Source organism: Dermochelys coriacea, chromosome 11 (genome assembly GCF_009764565.3).
Source record: "Dermochelys coriacea isolate rDerCor1 chromosome 11, rDerCor1.pri.v4, whole genome shotgun sequence".
NCBI classification, from domain to species: Eukaryota; Metazoa; Chordata; order Testudines; family Dermochelyidae; genus Dermochelys; species Dermochelys coriacea.
Genome location: NC_050078.2, coordinates 72,562,746 through 72,575,633, shown reverse-complemented (window position 1 = coordinate 72,575,633; position 12,888 = coordinate 72,562,746). Strand labels below are relative to the sequence as shown.

Here is a 12,888-nt window from a genome sequence, read left to right as displayed (position 1 = left end):
AACAGGAGCCACTGTTTATGCAACCATTTTGTAAAAGGCAGAACAGTCTTCCAATAGCTTAGTTCTCTGGATTTCACTTGTTTTTGTGTACAGTATTTTTACTGTAGCCTTTTAGCGAAGAGAAGGGGGTCAGAAAGGGGATTGCCACACAGTTTTTAAGGAGAGCAGGCACGTACAGTATACCACTGGGCCCTGGTTGAATTCTCCTTTACTTATCTGGTATATCTACTTAATGATTTCTCACTTCATATTTTCTGTCACAATATACAGGCTTTTGGGAATGATGACTCAAAGCTCTGGGCTGGGGTGGGACCCTTGGGCACAGGCGTAGTTTGACTTCTGTTTTTTTGGGGCAGGGGAGATGTAAGGGCTGGTAGGGCTCAGGCCAGCTCAGCACAGTGGGGTCCAGGGAGGGCGTGTCACCTCCACCCCTTGACTCACCTCAGCAGGCCACCTAGCCTGTCTGGCTTGGGGGTGGGGCGGGGGGGGGGGGGGGTTAACCAAAAAATATAACTCAAAGCGGGGACTTGGCTCAAAAAGTTTGAAAACCACTCGGGTGCAGGCAGGGTGTAGCTAAACACACAGACATAGAATCATAGAATATCAGGGTTGGAAGGGACCTCAGGAGGTCATCTAGTCCAGCCCCCTGCTGAAAGCAGGACCAATCTCCAACTAAATCATCCCAGCCAAGGCTTTGTCAAGCCTGACCTTAAAAACCTCAAAGGAAGGAGATTCCACCACCTCTGTAGGTAACTAATGCCAGTGCTTTACCACCCTCCTAGTGAAAAAGTTTTTCCTAATATCCAACCTAAACCTCCCCCATTGCAACTTGAGACCATTCCTCCTTTTTCTGTCATCTGCTACTACTGAGAACAGTCTAGATCCAACCTCTTTGGAACCCCCTTTCAGGTAGTTGACCGCAGCTATCACATCCCCCCTCATTCTTCTCTTCTGCAGACTAAATAATCCCAGTTCCCTCATTCTCTCCTCATAAGTCATGTGTTCCAGGTCCCTAATAATTTTTGTTGCCCTCTGCTGGATGCTTCCCAGTTTTTCCACATCGTTCTTGTAGTGTGGGGCCCAAAACGGGACACACTAGTCCAGATGAGGCCTCACCAATGTCCAATAGAGGGACGTCCTTCGATCTGCTGACAATTCTTCTACTTATATATAAGATGATCCATTCACTTTGGCAACTAACTGCATTGCCTCTGTAGTGCTGTTGCCTCAGCTGGCCCATGGAATGAGGAATCAAATAGATTCACAAGCAGAACTGTTGCATACTCTCACAAATTATTGTTGTTCTACCTCTTGGTCAGCAGCAGTGTCCCCTCTAATTTTTCCATGCATGTATGGAATTAATTTTGTTATGTGTACCAATATGGAGGTGATGGCTGGGCTGGGTTGGAGCCAGTGGAGGGGCACCTCTTCCCCAGCTGCAGTGGGTACAGGGCTGGGCTGGGGCTGGTGGGGAGAGGTGCTTCTCCCTGCCGTGGCAGGTCTGGTGCTGGGGGAAGAGGCATCTCTCCCTGTCGCAGCACCCAAGCTAACTAAAACTAAACAAGGATGATGAGTGCTTGCTCATGTCTAGGGTGACCTGACAGCAAGTGTGAAAAATCAGGACAGGAGGTGGGGGATAATAGGCGCCAATATAAGACACAGCCCCAAATATCAGGACTGTCCCTAAAAATCGGGAATTCTGGTCACCTTACTCATGTCCATTCTAAGTAGGTGTGTGCACGCGCCGCGTGCATAGTTGTCAGGTTTTTCCCTTAGCAGCACCTGTCAGGTCGCCTGTGGAGCCTCCTGGAGTTATATCTTCATGGCACTGTATATCGGGCTCTGCCGACCCCCTCACCTCTTATGTTCCTTCTTACCATCTGTAACGGTCGTTGGAGCTGCTTCTCTCTCTTGCTATGGCAAGCAATTCCCTAGTGGACACTTCTTTGTGTCCTGTAAATAGTTAGTTTACCCTCCTAGACCTGTCAATGGACACACTGATCACCATGCCTGGGGTCCTGGACTTGATCACTGAGGACCACGGCCACCTCTGGCATCCCAATCTTGAGTCTCTTCACCTCACGGTGTGGAAACTCCATGGATAAACCCTTTGGAGTTGGCATGCTCAGACCCTGTTAGAGAGGTCTTCCTTGGCAGCAGGAAGTTATCAACTACGGTCACTTAGTTAAGTGGAAGAGAATTCTCCATTTGGTCATTACAAAAGGACATTCCCCCTTTACGCTCTTTCAGAGTGGTAGCTATGTTAGTCTGTATCTGACCCCCTTCTCTTCGCTAAAAGGCTACAGCAAAAACGACAAGGAGTCCTTCTGGCACTTTAGAGACTAACAATTTATTTGGGCATAGGTTTCGTGGGCTAGAACCCATGTGATGAAGTGGGTTTTAGCCCACGAAAGCTTATGCCCAAATAAATTGTTAGTCTCTAAAGCGCCAGAAGGACTCCTCGTTGTTTTTACAGTCTTTGATTCCCTTTATCCTGGGCTATTTATTACACCTGAACAGCAAGGCCTGTTGGTGTTGTCAATAAAGGTGCACCTGGCTGCAATCTTGGCCTTCCATCCCGGATTTGCCAGTCGATTGGTTTTTGCTAACCCAATGGTTGGCCACTTCCTCAAAGGACTAGATAGACTGTACCTCAAGACAGACAACTGATCCCTGCATGGGATCTTAACTTGGTACTTTCAAGTCTGATGGGAGGGCTCCCCTCTGAGCGCTTAGCTACATCCTCACTTCTTTACCTTTCCTGGAAAGTAGTGTTCCTGGTGGCTATAACTTCAGCCAGAAGGGTGTCTGAGCTTAAGGTCCTGACTGCTGAACCTCCATATACTGCCTTCTATAAGGACTACGTTCAGCTACGATCCCACCCAGCCTTTCTTCCAAAAGTGGTTTCGCAATTCCATGCAAACTGACGTTTTCCTTCCAGTTTTCTTCCTTAAGCCATCCGTCAACAACCGGGAGTGAATGCTCCACTCCCTGGACATCAGGCATGCACTGGCATTTTATGTCGAAAGAACTAAGCTGTTCAGTAGATCAACACAACTTTTTGTTGCAATTGCAGAAAGGATGAAGGGGCTTCCGGTGTCGTCCCAAAGGATATCCTCATGGATCACAGCCTGCATCTGGGCATGCTATGACTTGGCAAAAATACCTGCCTCCGCTCTGACAGCACACTCCACAAGGGCACAAGCATCCTCTGTGACGTTCCTAGCTCAGGTCCCCATTCAAGATATCCACAGGGCAGCAACATAGTCATCAGTCCACACCTTTATATTGCACAGCACCATTACACAGCAGGCCAGAGACGATGCTGCATTTGGAAGAGCGGTGATGCAATCTGCGACCTCCCACCTATCCTCCTAGCGAATGTTTGAGAGTCACCTATTTGGAATCAACATGAGCAAGCACTTGAAAAAGGAAAAACAGTTAGTTACCTACCTTTTCGTAACTGTTCTTCGAGATGTGTTGCTCATGTCTGTTCCAAGACTTACTCGCTTTCCCCTCTGTTGGAGTAAGCAGGCAAGAAGAACTGAAGAGGCGGGGGTGGTGGTTGGGGGGGGGGAGGGATGGGGAGGCATCGACAGGGCCCTATGTATGGCACCATGAAGGTGCAACTCCAGGGGGCTCCACAGCTGACCCGACCGGTACCCACAGGGGAAAAAACCGTCCAATGACTCTGCACATGGTGCTCACATACCTGTTCGAAATGGACATGAGCAGCACATCTCAAACAGTTACGAAGATAGATTACTTTTTTTTTCAGGCTCTCTGCAATTTCAGGCAAGTGTCTCTGCATTGGTTAGAATTGTTTCATATTTTGGAGGGTTTCTTTGTAACCATAACAGGTAGACCTATTTTTTTTAATTAAAGCTGAGGGTTCAGAGAACAGCTGAAGCATGTTTGTGTCACTCTGGTGTGGCTAATTCTTCCTGCCACCTCAAAAGGTGTATCCCCCATTTAGGGAGATACTGGTTTATTTAGTCTTCCCACCCCTCACCCCCACATTTATAAGAATATATGGCTGGCACAAGGGATTAATACTCCACATGATTGCAGGGGGAAGAGGGGAATTAATCTTTCTTGTCTTTTATGTTGTGGTGGTTGAATATGCCACTTTGAAAACATCCCAGTAGTAGAAAATAGTTACTTAGCTGCACAAATCACTTGAGCTTGCTTAGTAGTCTAATACTGCATTGTCTTGCATTACCCATTGGTTGAACTCTGAGGATACTCGCATTGAATTAGCAATAGACATCCTTCTGGTTTATTAAAGGACTTGCATCTAGCCATCCTTAGGTGGCTGCAAACTGGACGCTCTGGCTTGGGTTTTGTAAAGGAGGCAGATTCTCAAGACTTTACACTGGCCATTCAGGACTCTTCTAGCTAAAACATAGTGGCTTTTTACAGTTTCGCTTTTGAGATTAATAATACAGTAGATCAAACCTATGGCTATAATAATTGCAGAGTAGATTAAATCAGTATAATAATTTTTAGAAACCTTATATTAATATAGGATGACATAAATAGCTTAGCATTTGATTGTTAAATTTACATATTTTACAATGCCAGGATGTGGTGTTCATGTCTGTTCCAAGACCCATCTGTCAGAGCAATGCCGGTAAGAAGGAACTGGAGAGATGGTGGGTCAGCAGGACCTTATACATGGCACCACGAAGGTGCCATTCCAGGTGGTGCCTGAACCAACGGGTACTGCTAGGGGAAAAACCTTCTGGCTACTTTGCATGCGGCATGCATGCACCTAATTGGAATGGACATGAGCAACACATCTCGAAGAACCACTGTTCCGAAAAGTAGGTAACTGTTTTATGTGGGCTGAGTATAAAAAGGAGAGAGAAAATGCTTCCAAATCAATAGGTGATACCCAACTGTGTATTAAATAACTACATTTTTGTTTGAGGGCTGGTGAGGGGGAAATGTGCATAGAGTAATGAACATTAAGATAGAGTGAATGCTCTGAGATTTCTCCCATCATTCATAAAAGTTGCTGGAGAAGTTTGCATGTAGTTCATGCTTAGCTTGCGGAGAACACAGATGGGGTTTGTAAAGCATTTTCATAAATTGTAAAAAGAAAAGGAGTACTTGTGGCACCTTAGAGACTAACAAATTTATTTAAGCATAAGCTTTCGTGAGCTACAGCTCACTTCATCGAATGCATCCGATGAAGTGAGCTGTAGCTCACGAAAGCTTATGCTCAAATAAATTTGTTAGTCTCTAAGGTGCCACAAGTACTCCTTTTCTTTTTGCGAATACAGACTAACACGGCTGCTACTCTGAAACCTTTCATAAATTGTGTTTATTACGAAGTAAGTCATTTTTTATGGTGCAGTAATTTAGGACACTACTACTTGGACTTCAGTGCCTGAGACTGATTTCTTCTCCAGTATGCTAAATAAACTTTACCGAGAGAAGAGAGATGATACTGAACACTTGCTTAAATGTAGAAGGAATTGGCACATTTGTTTCTCCTTAACAGAACTAGAGGTTTATTTCTGCCACTTATAGGCAAGACTAGAAACTCTGGGTGTGAGAAGTTGTCTAAGGCCTGGTCTACACTATGGGGGGGAATTGATCTAAGTTATGCAACGTCAGCTACGTGAATAGCATAGCTGAAGTCGATGTACTTAGATCTACTCATTGCGGTGTCTTCACTGCGGTAAGTTGATGCTGCCGATCCCCCGTCGACTCTGCCTGCGCCTTTCACTCTCGTGGAGTACAGGAGTCGACGGGAGAGCGCTCGGGGGTCCATTTATCACATCTAGACTAGAAGCGATAAGTTGACACCCTCTGGATCGATTGCTGCCCACCGATCCGTGGGTAGTATAGACATATCCTTAGTGTATACTGAGTTTAGGGTGTAGTGTTTGACATTTTCAGGTTGGCTGTGAAGAACACCTGTATCTTTTACTGAGGTTTGAATGAGGCTTCTGGTTTTTCCTTTATTTTAAGGTGCTTTTTTGGCTGCTGCAGCAGGAATAAAAAATATACAGCTTTACTAAACTAATAGTGTATCTTTCTAAATATATTTGTGTTTTTTTTGTTTTGTTTTTTTTTAACAGATGCTTTTGTAAATAGCCAGGAGTGGACACTAAGTCGATCTGTACCAGAGCTGAAAGTGGTAAGTAATATTTTATATTTACATGTGTTTTCTTTACTTCTGCATTCCATTCTTTCTGCATTTACACAGAAGTGGAACATTCGTAAGGTTATATTTTAAAGTCTGCCAGATTTTTCCTTTATAAAAACATTTAGAGGATTTTAAACCTTGAATACAAATCTTAATGGAACATAACTTAGACTCTTCTGTCTAAACTTTTAACCTACCACTGTTACTGTTAACATTTAAGAATATTACTGAGATTGGAGATGATGCTTTTCCCTGTTTTTTTTTTTCCCCCAAGCTTGGTTACTTAGTGCAATTAACAGTGTTTTGTGTGTAGTAGTCCTTTTCTCAGTGTAACTTGTTCTGTTTTTTGGGGGTAGAGACCCCTTGCAGTAATGGGGTGTCGGGGGGAGAGAGAAAAAATGTTTGAAAATAAAAATATTTTAAAATATGAAAAAGGGTGGGTGGACTAGCAGGTACATGTAGTACCTTAACAACTTTTTAGCACTGCTTGAAATTGATCACTTTTCAAGGGGAATGTGTCTATCAGATTCCTCCAGGGTCTCTGCATAGGACCGATCTTTTTCACTCCCAAGTTTTTTAAAAAAGAATTTCAAAATGAATTGTCTAGCTGAAATGTTTTTTTTCCTGTTGTTTTTTGTCAGGACTCCATTTGATTTCCTAAAAGACTGGAGATTAGTGGGAGGCAAGGTACCAAATGGTCTTAATGTTAGTTCCAGAAGAATGCGAATTAAAGCAGCTTTTTATAAATTGTTTATTTTTGGCGTTACTTGAGCTGAGCTTGAAGAGAGTGTAGGTGGGAGATGCCATCAACGAAAGGACTATCTGGAGATAAAAATGCATGGCACAGATGAGGGAATTTCACAGAGCTGCTGTTTTGAAAGCTAAGAACAACACTAGAAGCAGGAACTGGAGTGCCCCAAATGATGATGGGGTCGATAGAATAGCTGAGACGTTCCCCTTCACTGTAATGAGGCAGTTTTTGGGTTGAAGATGGAGAAAGAACTTCCTTCCAGCATTCAGATGGGGGCAGGAAGATTTCAAAGTTATCAGGCACCCATGAGATACTGATACAAAGTAAAAACTGTGTGGCTCCTGCTGGGGACAAACTCCTAAGAATCCCAGCACTAAGACACGGAACTAGACTTATTGCCTCTGAATGTCTGCAGCTTGGTGGTGGGAACTCTTTTGTGTGCGCACATTTGACTTTTATTCGCAAAAAGAAAAGGAGTACTTGTGGCACCTTAGAGACTAACAAATTTATTAGAGCATAAGCTTTCGTGAGCTACAGCTCACTTCATCGGATTGTGATTTCTGGTTAGTGGGTTGAGTTCTTTGGCTGTTAAGTGTGGTAATTTTTGAAGTCCAGAACATAAAGGAGGGGCAGGCAAACTTTTTGGCCTGAGGGCCACATTGGGTTTCTGAAATTGTATGGAGGGCTGGTTAGGGGAGGCCGTGCCTCCCCAAACAGCCAGGCGTGGCCCAGCCCCCGCCCCCATCCGACCCCCCCCCCCGCTTCTTGCCCCCGGCTGTCCCCCCCCGGGACTCCAGCCCCATCCAACCCCCCTGCTCTCTGTCCCCTGACCACCTCCAGACCCTCCATCCCTAACTGTCCCCCGCCACCGCATCCAACCCCCCCTCTCCTTCCTGACTGCCCCCCTGGGACCCCTGCCCCCATTCAACCCCCCGGTTCCCCGCCCTCCGACTGCCCTGACCCCTATCCACACCCCCAGCTCCTGACCACTCCCCAAACTCCTCTGCCCTCTATCCAACACCCCCCCCCCCGCTCCCTTACCACGCTGCCTGGAGCACCGGTGGCTGGCAGCGCGGCTGCACCAGGACAGGCAGCTGTGCCATGCAGCACAGAGCCCCGGGTCAGGCCGGACTCTGCAGCTGCACTGCCCCAGGAGCTCAAACCCCCCTCCCAGAGCATGGCATAAAGCAAGTTACAGTGCAAAAGATCTCGTTGTGGCCCAGAAGAATTGAATCCCCAGTAACTCTCCTGTGAACTCTCAGCTGTGTGCCTGTTTGTTCTAGGATATTTAAGTACAGTGGGACTAGAAACACAAGAGCAGCCTCCTCTGAGTTTCCTTTGTCTGTGGGGTTATGACAAACCTCTCTTACTTTTTACCTAGTTGAATTGGTCATAGACTTATTGTGTCTGCATTATGCTGTTACACCATACATAGTATGTCAATTGAACCTAGAGTAGGAAACATTTAGTTAACCATAGGCATTGGCTATTCCCCAACAGTTCAACACCTTGGGGACTAACCAGTTCAAAAAGCTGGGCATGCTGCATATGCTTGCTGCTTTCAGGCATTGCTGAAGGAGTGAAGGTAAGTAAGGGGCCCTTGTTTGTTTAGTCATTGTTTGCTTCATTGCCCTGAAAAAGGCTTGTCTTCATTTTCCTGTTACTGTGGGATAACTAATACACATCGGGATTTTACAGAAATATAGCTAGTGAAGATAGGGCACATTGTAGTTTTATCTGCCAGGTAAAAAGTCATGGTCAATGCCCTACCCTCATTTGTGGTTGACCTCATCTATTTACTTCACAATAAAAACTCCAGTGCCTCTTCTGGACTAGGTTTTTGCAGCAGGATAGCTGATGTGTGTTAGTTTTCCCTCAATGAAAACAAAGCCTAAAAGAGGATCTCATGCTGTTTGTGCAGGATTCCACTGCTTGTCTCCTTATCTTTTTTCTATCTTCTCCCCATTCCATTTTTTGTTAGCTTGGGGGCTGTGTGCGCATATGAGGTGGATTGTCTGAATTTCTCTTTTGCCTTCACTGTTTTGGGGATATGAAGATGTTCCCTTGCTACCTCATATTTTTCTTGTGCAACCAGATCAGAGTCTGTCTCTCTCCTGCTGCCTTTTAAAATAGAATCTGCAAGACAAAACTGATATGATTCTGTAAGTTTGTGCAAGGATTTATTCCTGGTCTACATTACACAGTTAATTTGATGCAAGGCAGCTTACATCAACGTAGCTATGTATGCGTATACACTTACATTTCGCTCCCATCGACGTAACTGCCCTGTTAGGCCAATGTAATAAAATCACCTCCCCCAGTGGGATAGTCACGGTCGATGTAGTTATGTTGATGCAGTGTCAGTGTAGACATTGTGTTACTTACATCAATGGTTAATGGCCTCCAGGAGGTATCCCACAAAGCCCAGCAGCCAGCTGGCCAGAGAACTACCTCTCTTCTTTAAAGCCCTATGAATTTTTGAAATTCCATTTCCATTGCCTGGCTTGGAGAGCACACCTAGCAACTGCCTAGCTGACCACACTGGCTACATGCTGCAGATGCTCCCCTGCCTGGAGAAGACAGGAGATGTTGGATTTCCTGGGTCTGTGGGGAGAAGAGGCTTTGCAGGTACATCTCTGATCCAGCCGTAGAAACATCGACATCTACGAGCAGATCGCTCTGGGCATGGAGGAGAAGGGCTACAAGAGGGATGAAAAGCAGAGCTGCGTGAAAGCCAAGGAGCTGCAACAGGTGTACCAGAAGACAAGGGAAGCTAACAATTGCTCTGTAAAAGCAGCAAGTTTGTGGCTCTGCACCAAAGAGCTGCATACCATCCTTAGATGAGACTCCACCCCCACCCCCAAGCGCCCTATGGATACTTCGGAGGAGCCAGAGTCAGAGGCCTCTGCTGTGAACAGTGAAGAGGAGGTGTTGGAGGAGTAGCAGCATGGGGGGGGCAGCTGCTCAGCGAGCCAGGACATGTTTTTGACTCCAGCGCAGTCCAGTCAGTCCCTACAGTCCAGCACAGGCGATTCTGATGCAGGGGAAGGCACCTCTGGTAAGTATGCTGTTTGCTTTGAAATTACAGGGATGGAACCCACAAAATAGCAGTACATATCTGTTGATTTACTCTTATTCTAGAAGAGATAGTGAAACAACTAGTAGAGGAAGAATTGTCTGCTTCTCACCCCCCCTCGACTGTTAGGCAGAGGGGGGCCCCAGGGAACACACTATTTATGTACACCAGGATGTCCCATGAATCCATAGATATCTCGATGAAACTTTCCTGGAGTTTGTCTGCAATCCTCTGCTGTAGGTTTCTTATTTCTCCTTCCATGGTAGGACACTTTCTCATGCCCCTCAGCGATTACTTGAGCGAGAACCATTGCAGCATAGGGTCTCAGCCAGGGTCTCAGCCTTGCAGCATAGGGTCTCAGTCAGCTCAGCCAGGGTCTCAGCCTTGTTTCCCTCCATTACCCTCAGGGGTGAGAGGTCAGCTAAAATCACCACCGCCTGTGGAAAGCAGTGCCAATATTCAGTTCAATTGCCCTATACACACTCATGCCTGTGAGCTGTCCCCTCTCATTTCCCCAATTTGCCTCCCACCCCAGGGCTGTGCTCACCATGGCTAATGCTGTATAAATCCCAATGAGAAGTGAGAATGTAGTGCTTACAACTTGTGTGGATCAAAGGAAGTGAGTTCAGCCTCCTAAGTTTTGGCTTATCTCATAAATAACTGACAATGGTACTTCTGTGTATTGCATCTTCAGCAGCTGCAAATATGGCCATGAGGGTTTCTCCATCCACACCAATGGAACGGATGAGCCAGATAAAGAGAAGAAGGAAAAGGACTTGGGATGACATGTTCCAAGAGATCCTGCAAGCTGCCGCTGCCTCCGATAAAAGCACTTGGAGGATCACCATTGCAGACAGCATGGAGAGGGATACAGCAGAGAGGAGAAAGGTGCAGGAAAAGGAGAGGGATGTGCAGCTGGAGATGCTTGCACTTCTCAGGCAGCAAACAGACGTGCTGCAGACTCTGGTGGATCTGCAGATTCAACAATCCTGTGCTTGCCTCTCTCTGCAGCCCACAGAGGACTGCATATTGGGAACTCTCTGTGCTCCCATGCCCCTCAACATTCTGTGTGGCATCAAGTTTCTGCACTGTCCTTACCATTCCACCCTGGGAACATTAAAGACATTCACAGCTGCGCATATGCTGACCTGGGAAAGATATAGTTGGTTTATGTGAATTTGAAATGGAAATGACTGTTCTTTCCTCATCATAAGTTTTTTCCTTAATTTATGAAGTTTAGTGAAGTTTAAAATGTTTTTTCTGTTTGCATCATTGTGGAATAAACATGTTTTTGGAAACCTAATTCATGTTTATTAGTTCATAACATATGCTAGGTGGTGCTGACATCATTCACAGACTATATTAATAGGTGCATTGGCAATGTTATATTATATCACACACAACACTCACTAAATGATTCATACGGGGCTGCAAAAGAGCAAGGACAGGTAGAGCAAACTACAGCAACACTCTCTACTTTGGCTCACTATTAAAATGTTCTTTCAAAGCCTCCCTAAGCTGTATAGCTCCATGTTGAGCTCTTCTTATAGCCCTGGTATCTGGGTGCTCAAAATCAGCAGACAGCTGCTCCATCTCCACTTCCCTTTGCTTCACCGATACTATGCAGGACACAGCAGGCAGCTATAACCATTGGCATATTTTTTCCCCTTAGGTCCAATCTCATGAGTAGACCGCGCCAACAATCCTTCAAACGCCCAAAGGCACATTCAATTGTCAGGGTGCTGGTGTACAGCTTCATGAGCCATGGGAGCAAGGGGTAGGCTGGGTCTCCCAGGATCACTAGTGGTAAGCTGCTGGTTGTGAAAGCAAGTCCCTGCTTTCAGCTCTCTGAAGAATCCTGCATGTGTTGTGCACCTTCCCTGGCCAGCCCACACTGAGGTTGGTGAAGCGTCCCCAGTGATCCACCAGCTCTTGTATTACCATAGGAAAGTAGCACTTTCTGTTGGTGTACTCGAAGGCAAGGTGGTCTGGTGCCAAAATGGGGATATGCGTGCCATCTATCACCCCACCGCAGTTTGGAAGCCCATTGCTGCAAAATCACCCACTATGTCCTGCACATTGGCCAGATTCACAGTTCTTCCTAGCAGGAGGAAATTAAAGGCCTTGCACACTTGCCAGACCCTGTTTTGGATTTCCTAACTCCAAATTGCTACCAATCAGTCAGTAATCAATCTGGCATTGCAAGTTTCCACAATGCAATCGCCACTCGCTTTTCCACTGTCAGTGCAGATGTCATTTTGGTGTTGCTGTGCTGGAGGGAGCTCTGCACGTAGATCCAGAAATGTGGCCTTGAGCATCTAAAAGTTCTGCAGCCAGTGCTTGTCATCCCAAACCTGCATGACCATCCTTGTTTCTTGGACCCAGAACTGGCGCTCCACTGTCTGAAGCTGCTCCATGAATGCCACCAACAACCTTTGAATTGTTTCTTTCTATGTCCCACAGCAGTCTAGCTTTCAAGGAATAATCATATTCCCTGCAGCTCCTCTTGCGGCTCTGCACATATTTTCCTGTGCTCACGTTTATCACAATAGTGCAGAGCTATGCAGGATCCATGCTTCTGTCACAGATGGTGGACAGGGAGGTGGGACACGCAGGTGTGTGTGGGTGATTCTGAAAGGAGGCATGAAACATTTTGGGATAGAAAACACTGCATCATGGGAAGTTGAACCCGTGCTCCGCGGGATCCCTGGGAGACTTGTTTCTGCCTCATGAGGCATTGCAAAACCTTCCCAAAACACCCTATACTAGATGGTGGCAAGTAGCATGGTGGGATAGCTACCCATGGTACACTGTTCTCTGCGTCTATACAAGCGCTCCTAGTAAGGACGCACAGTGTCGACACACACAAACTATGTAATAATTGTGCTGGCTGAATTCCCA

At 46.1% G+C, this 12,888-nt stretch overlaps 1 protein-coding gene across 11 annotated transcripts in view; it reads left to right on the top strand.

Moving 5' to 3' along the window:
* AGAP1 (ArfGAP with GTPase domain, ankyrin repeat and PH domain 1) overlaps nt 1–12,888 on the top strand; it is a 694,641-nt gene that overhangs the window by 221,727 nt on the left and 460,026 nt on the right. For 9 of the 11 annotated variants that reach the window (XM_043505743.1, XM_043505746.1, XM_043505744.1 and 6 more), the window contains one exon: nt 6,093–6,151. The exons of the other annotated variants lie outside the window; for them this stretch is intronic. In XM_043505743.1, the coding sequence (XP_043361678.1) occupies nt 6,093–6,151 (59 nt within the window). The remainder of the gene's footprint in view (nt 1–6,092; nt 6,152–12,888) is intronic. 11 annotated transcript variants of the gene reach the window in all.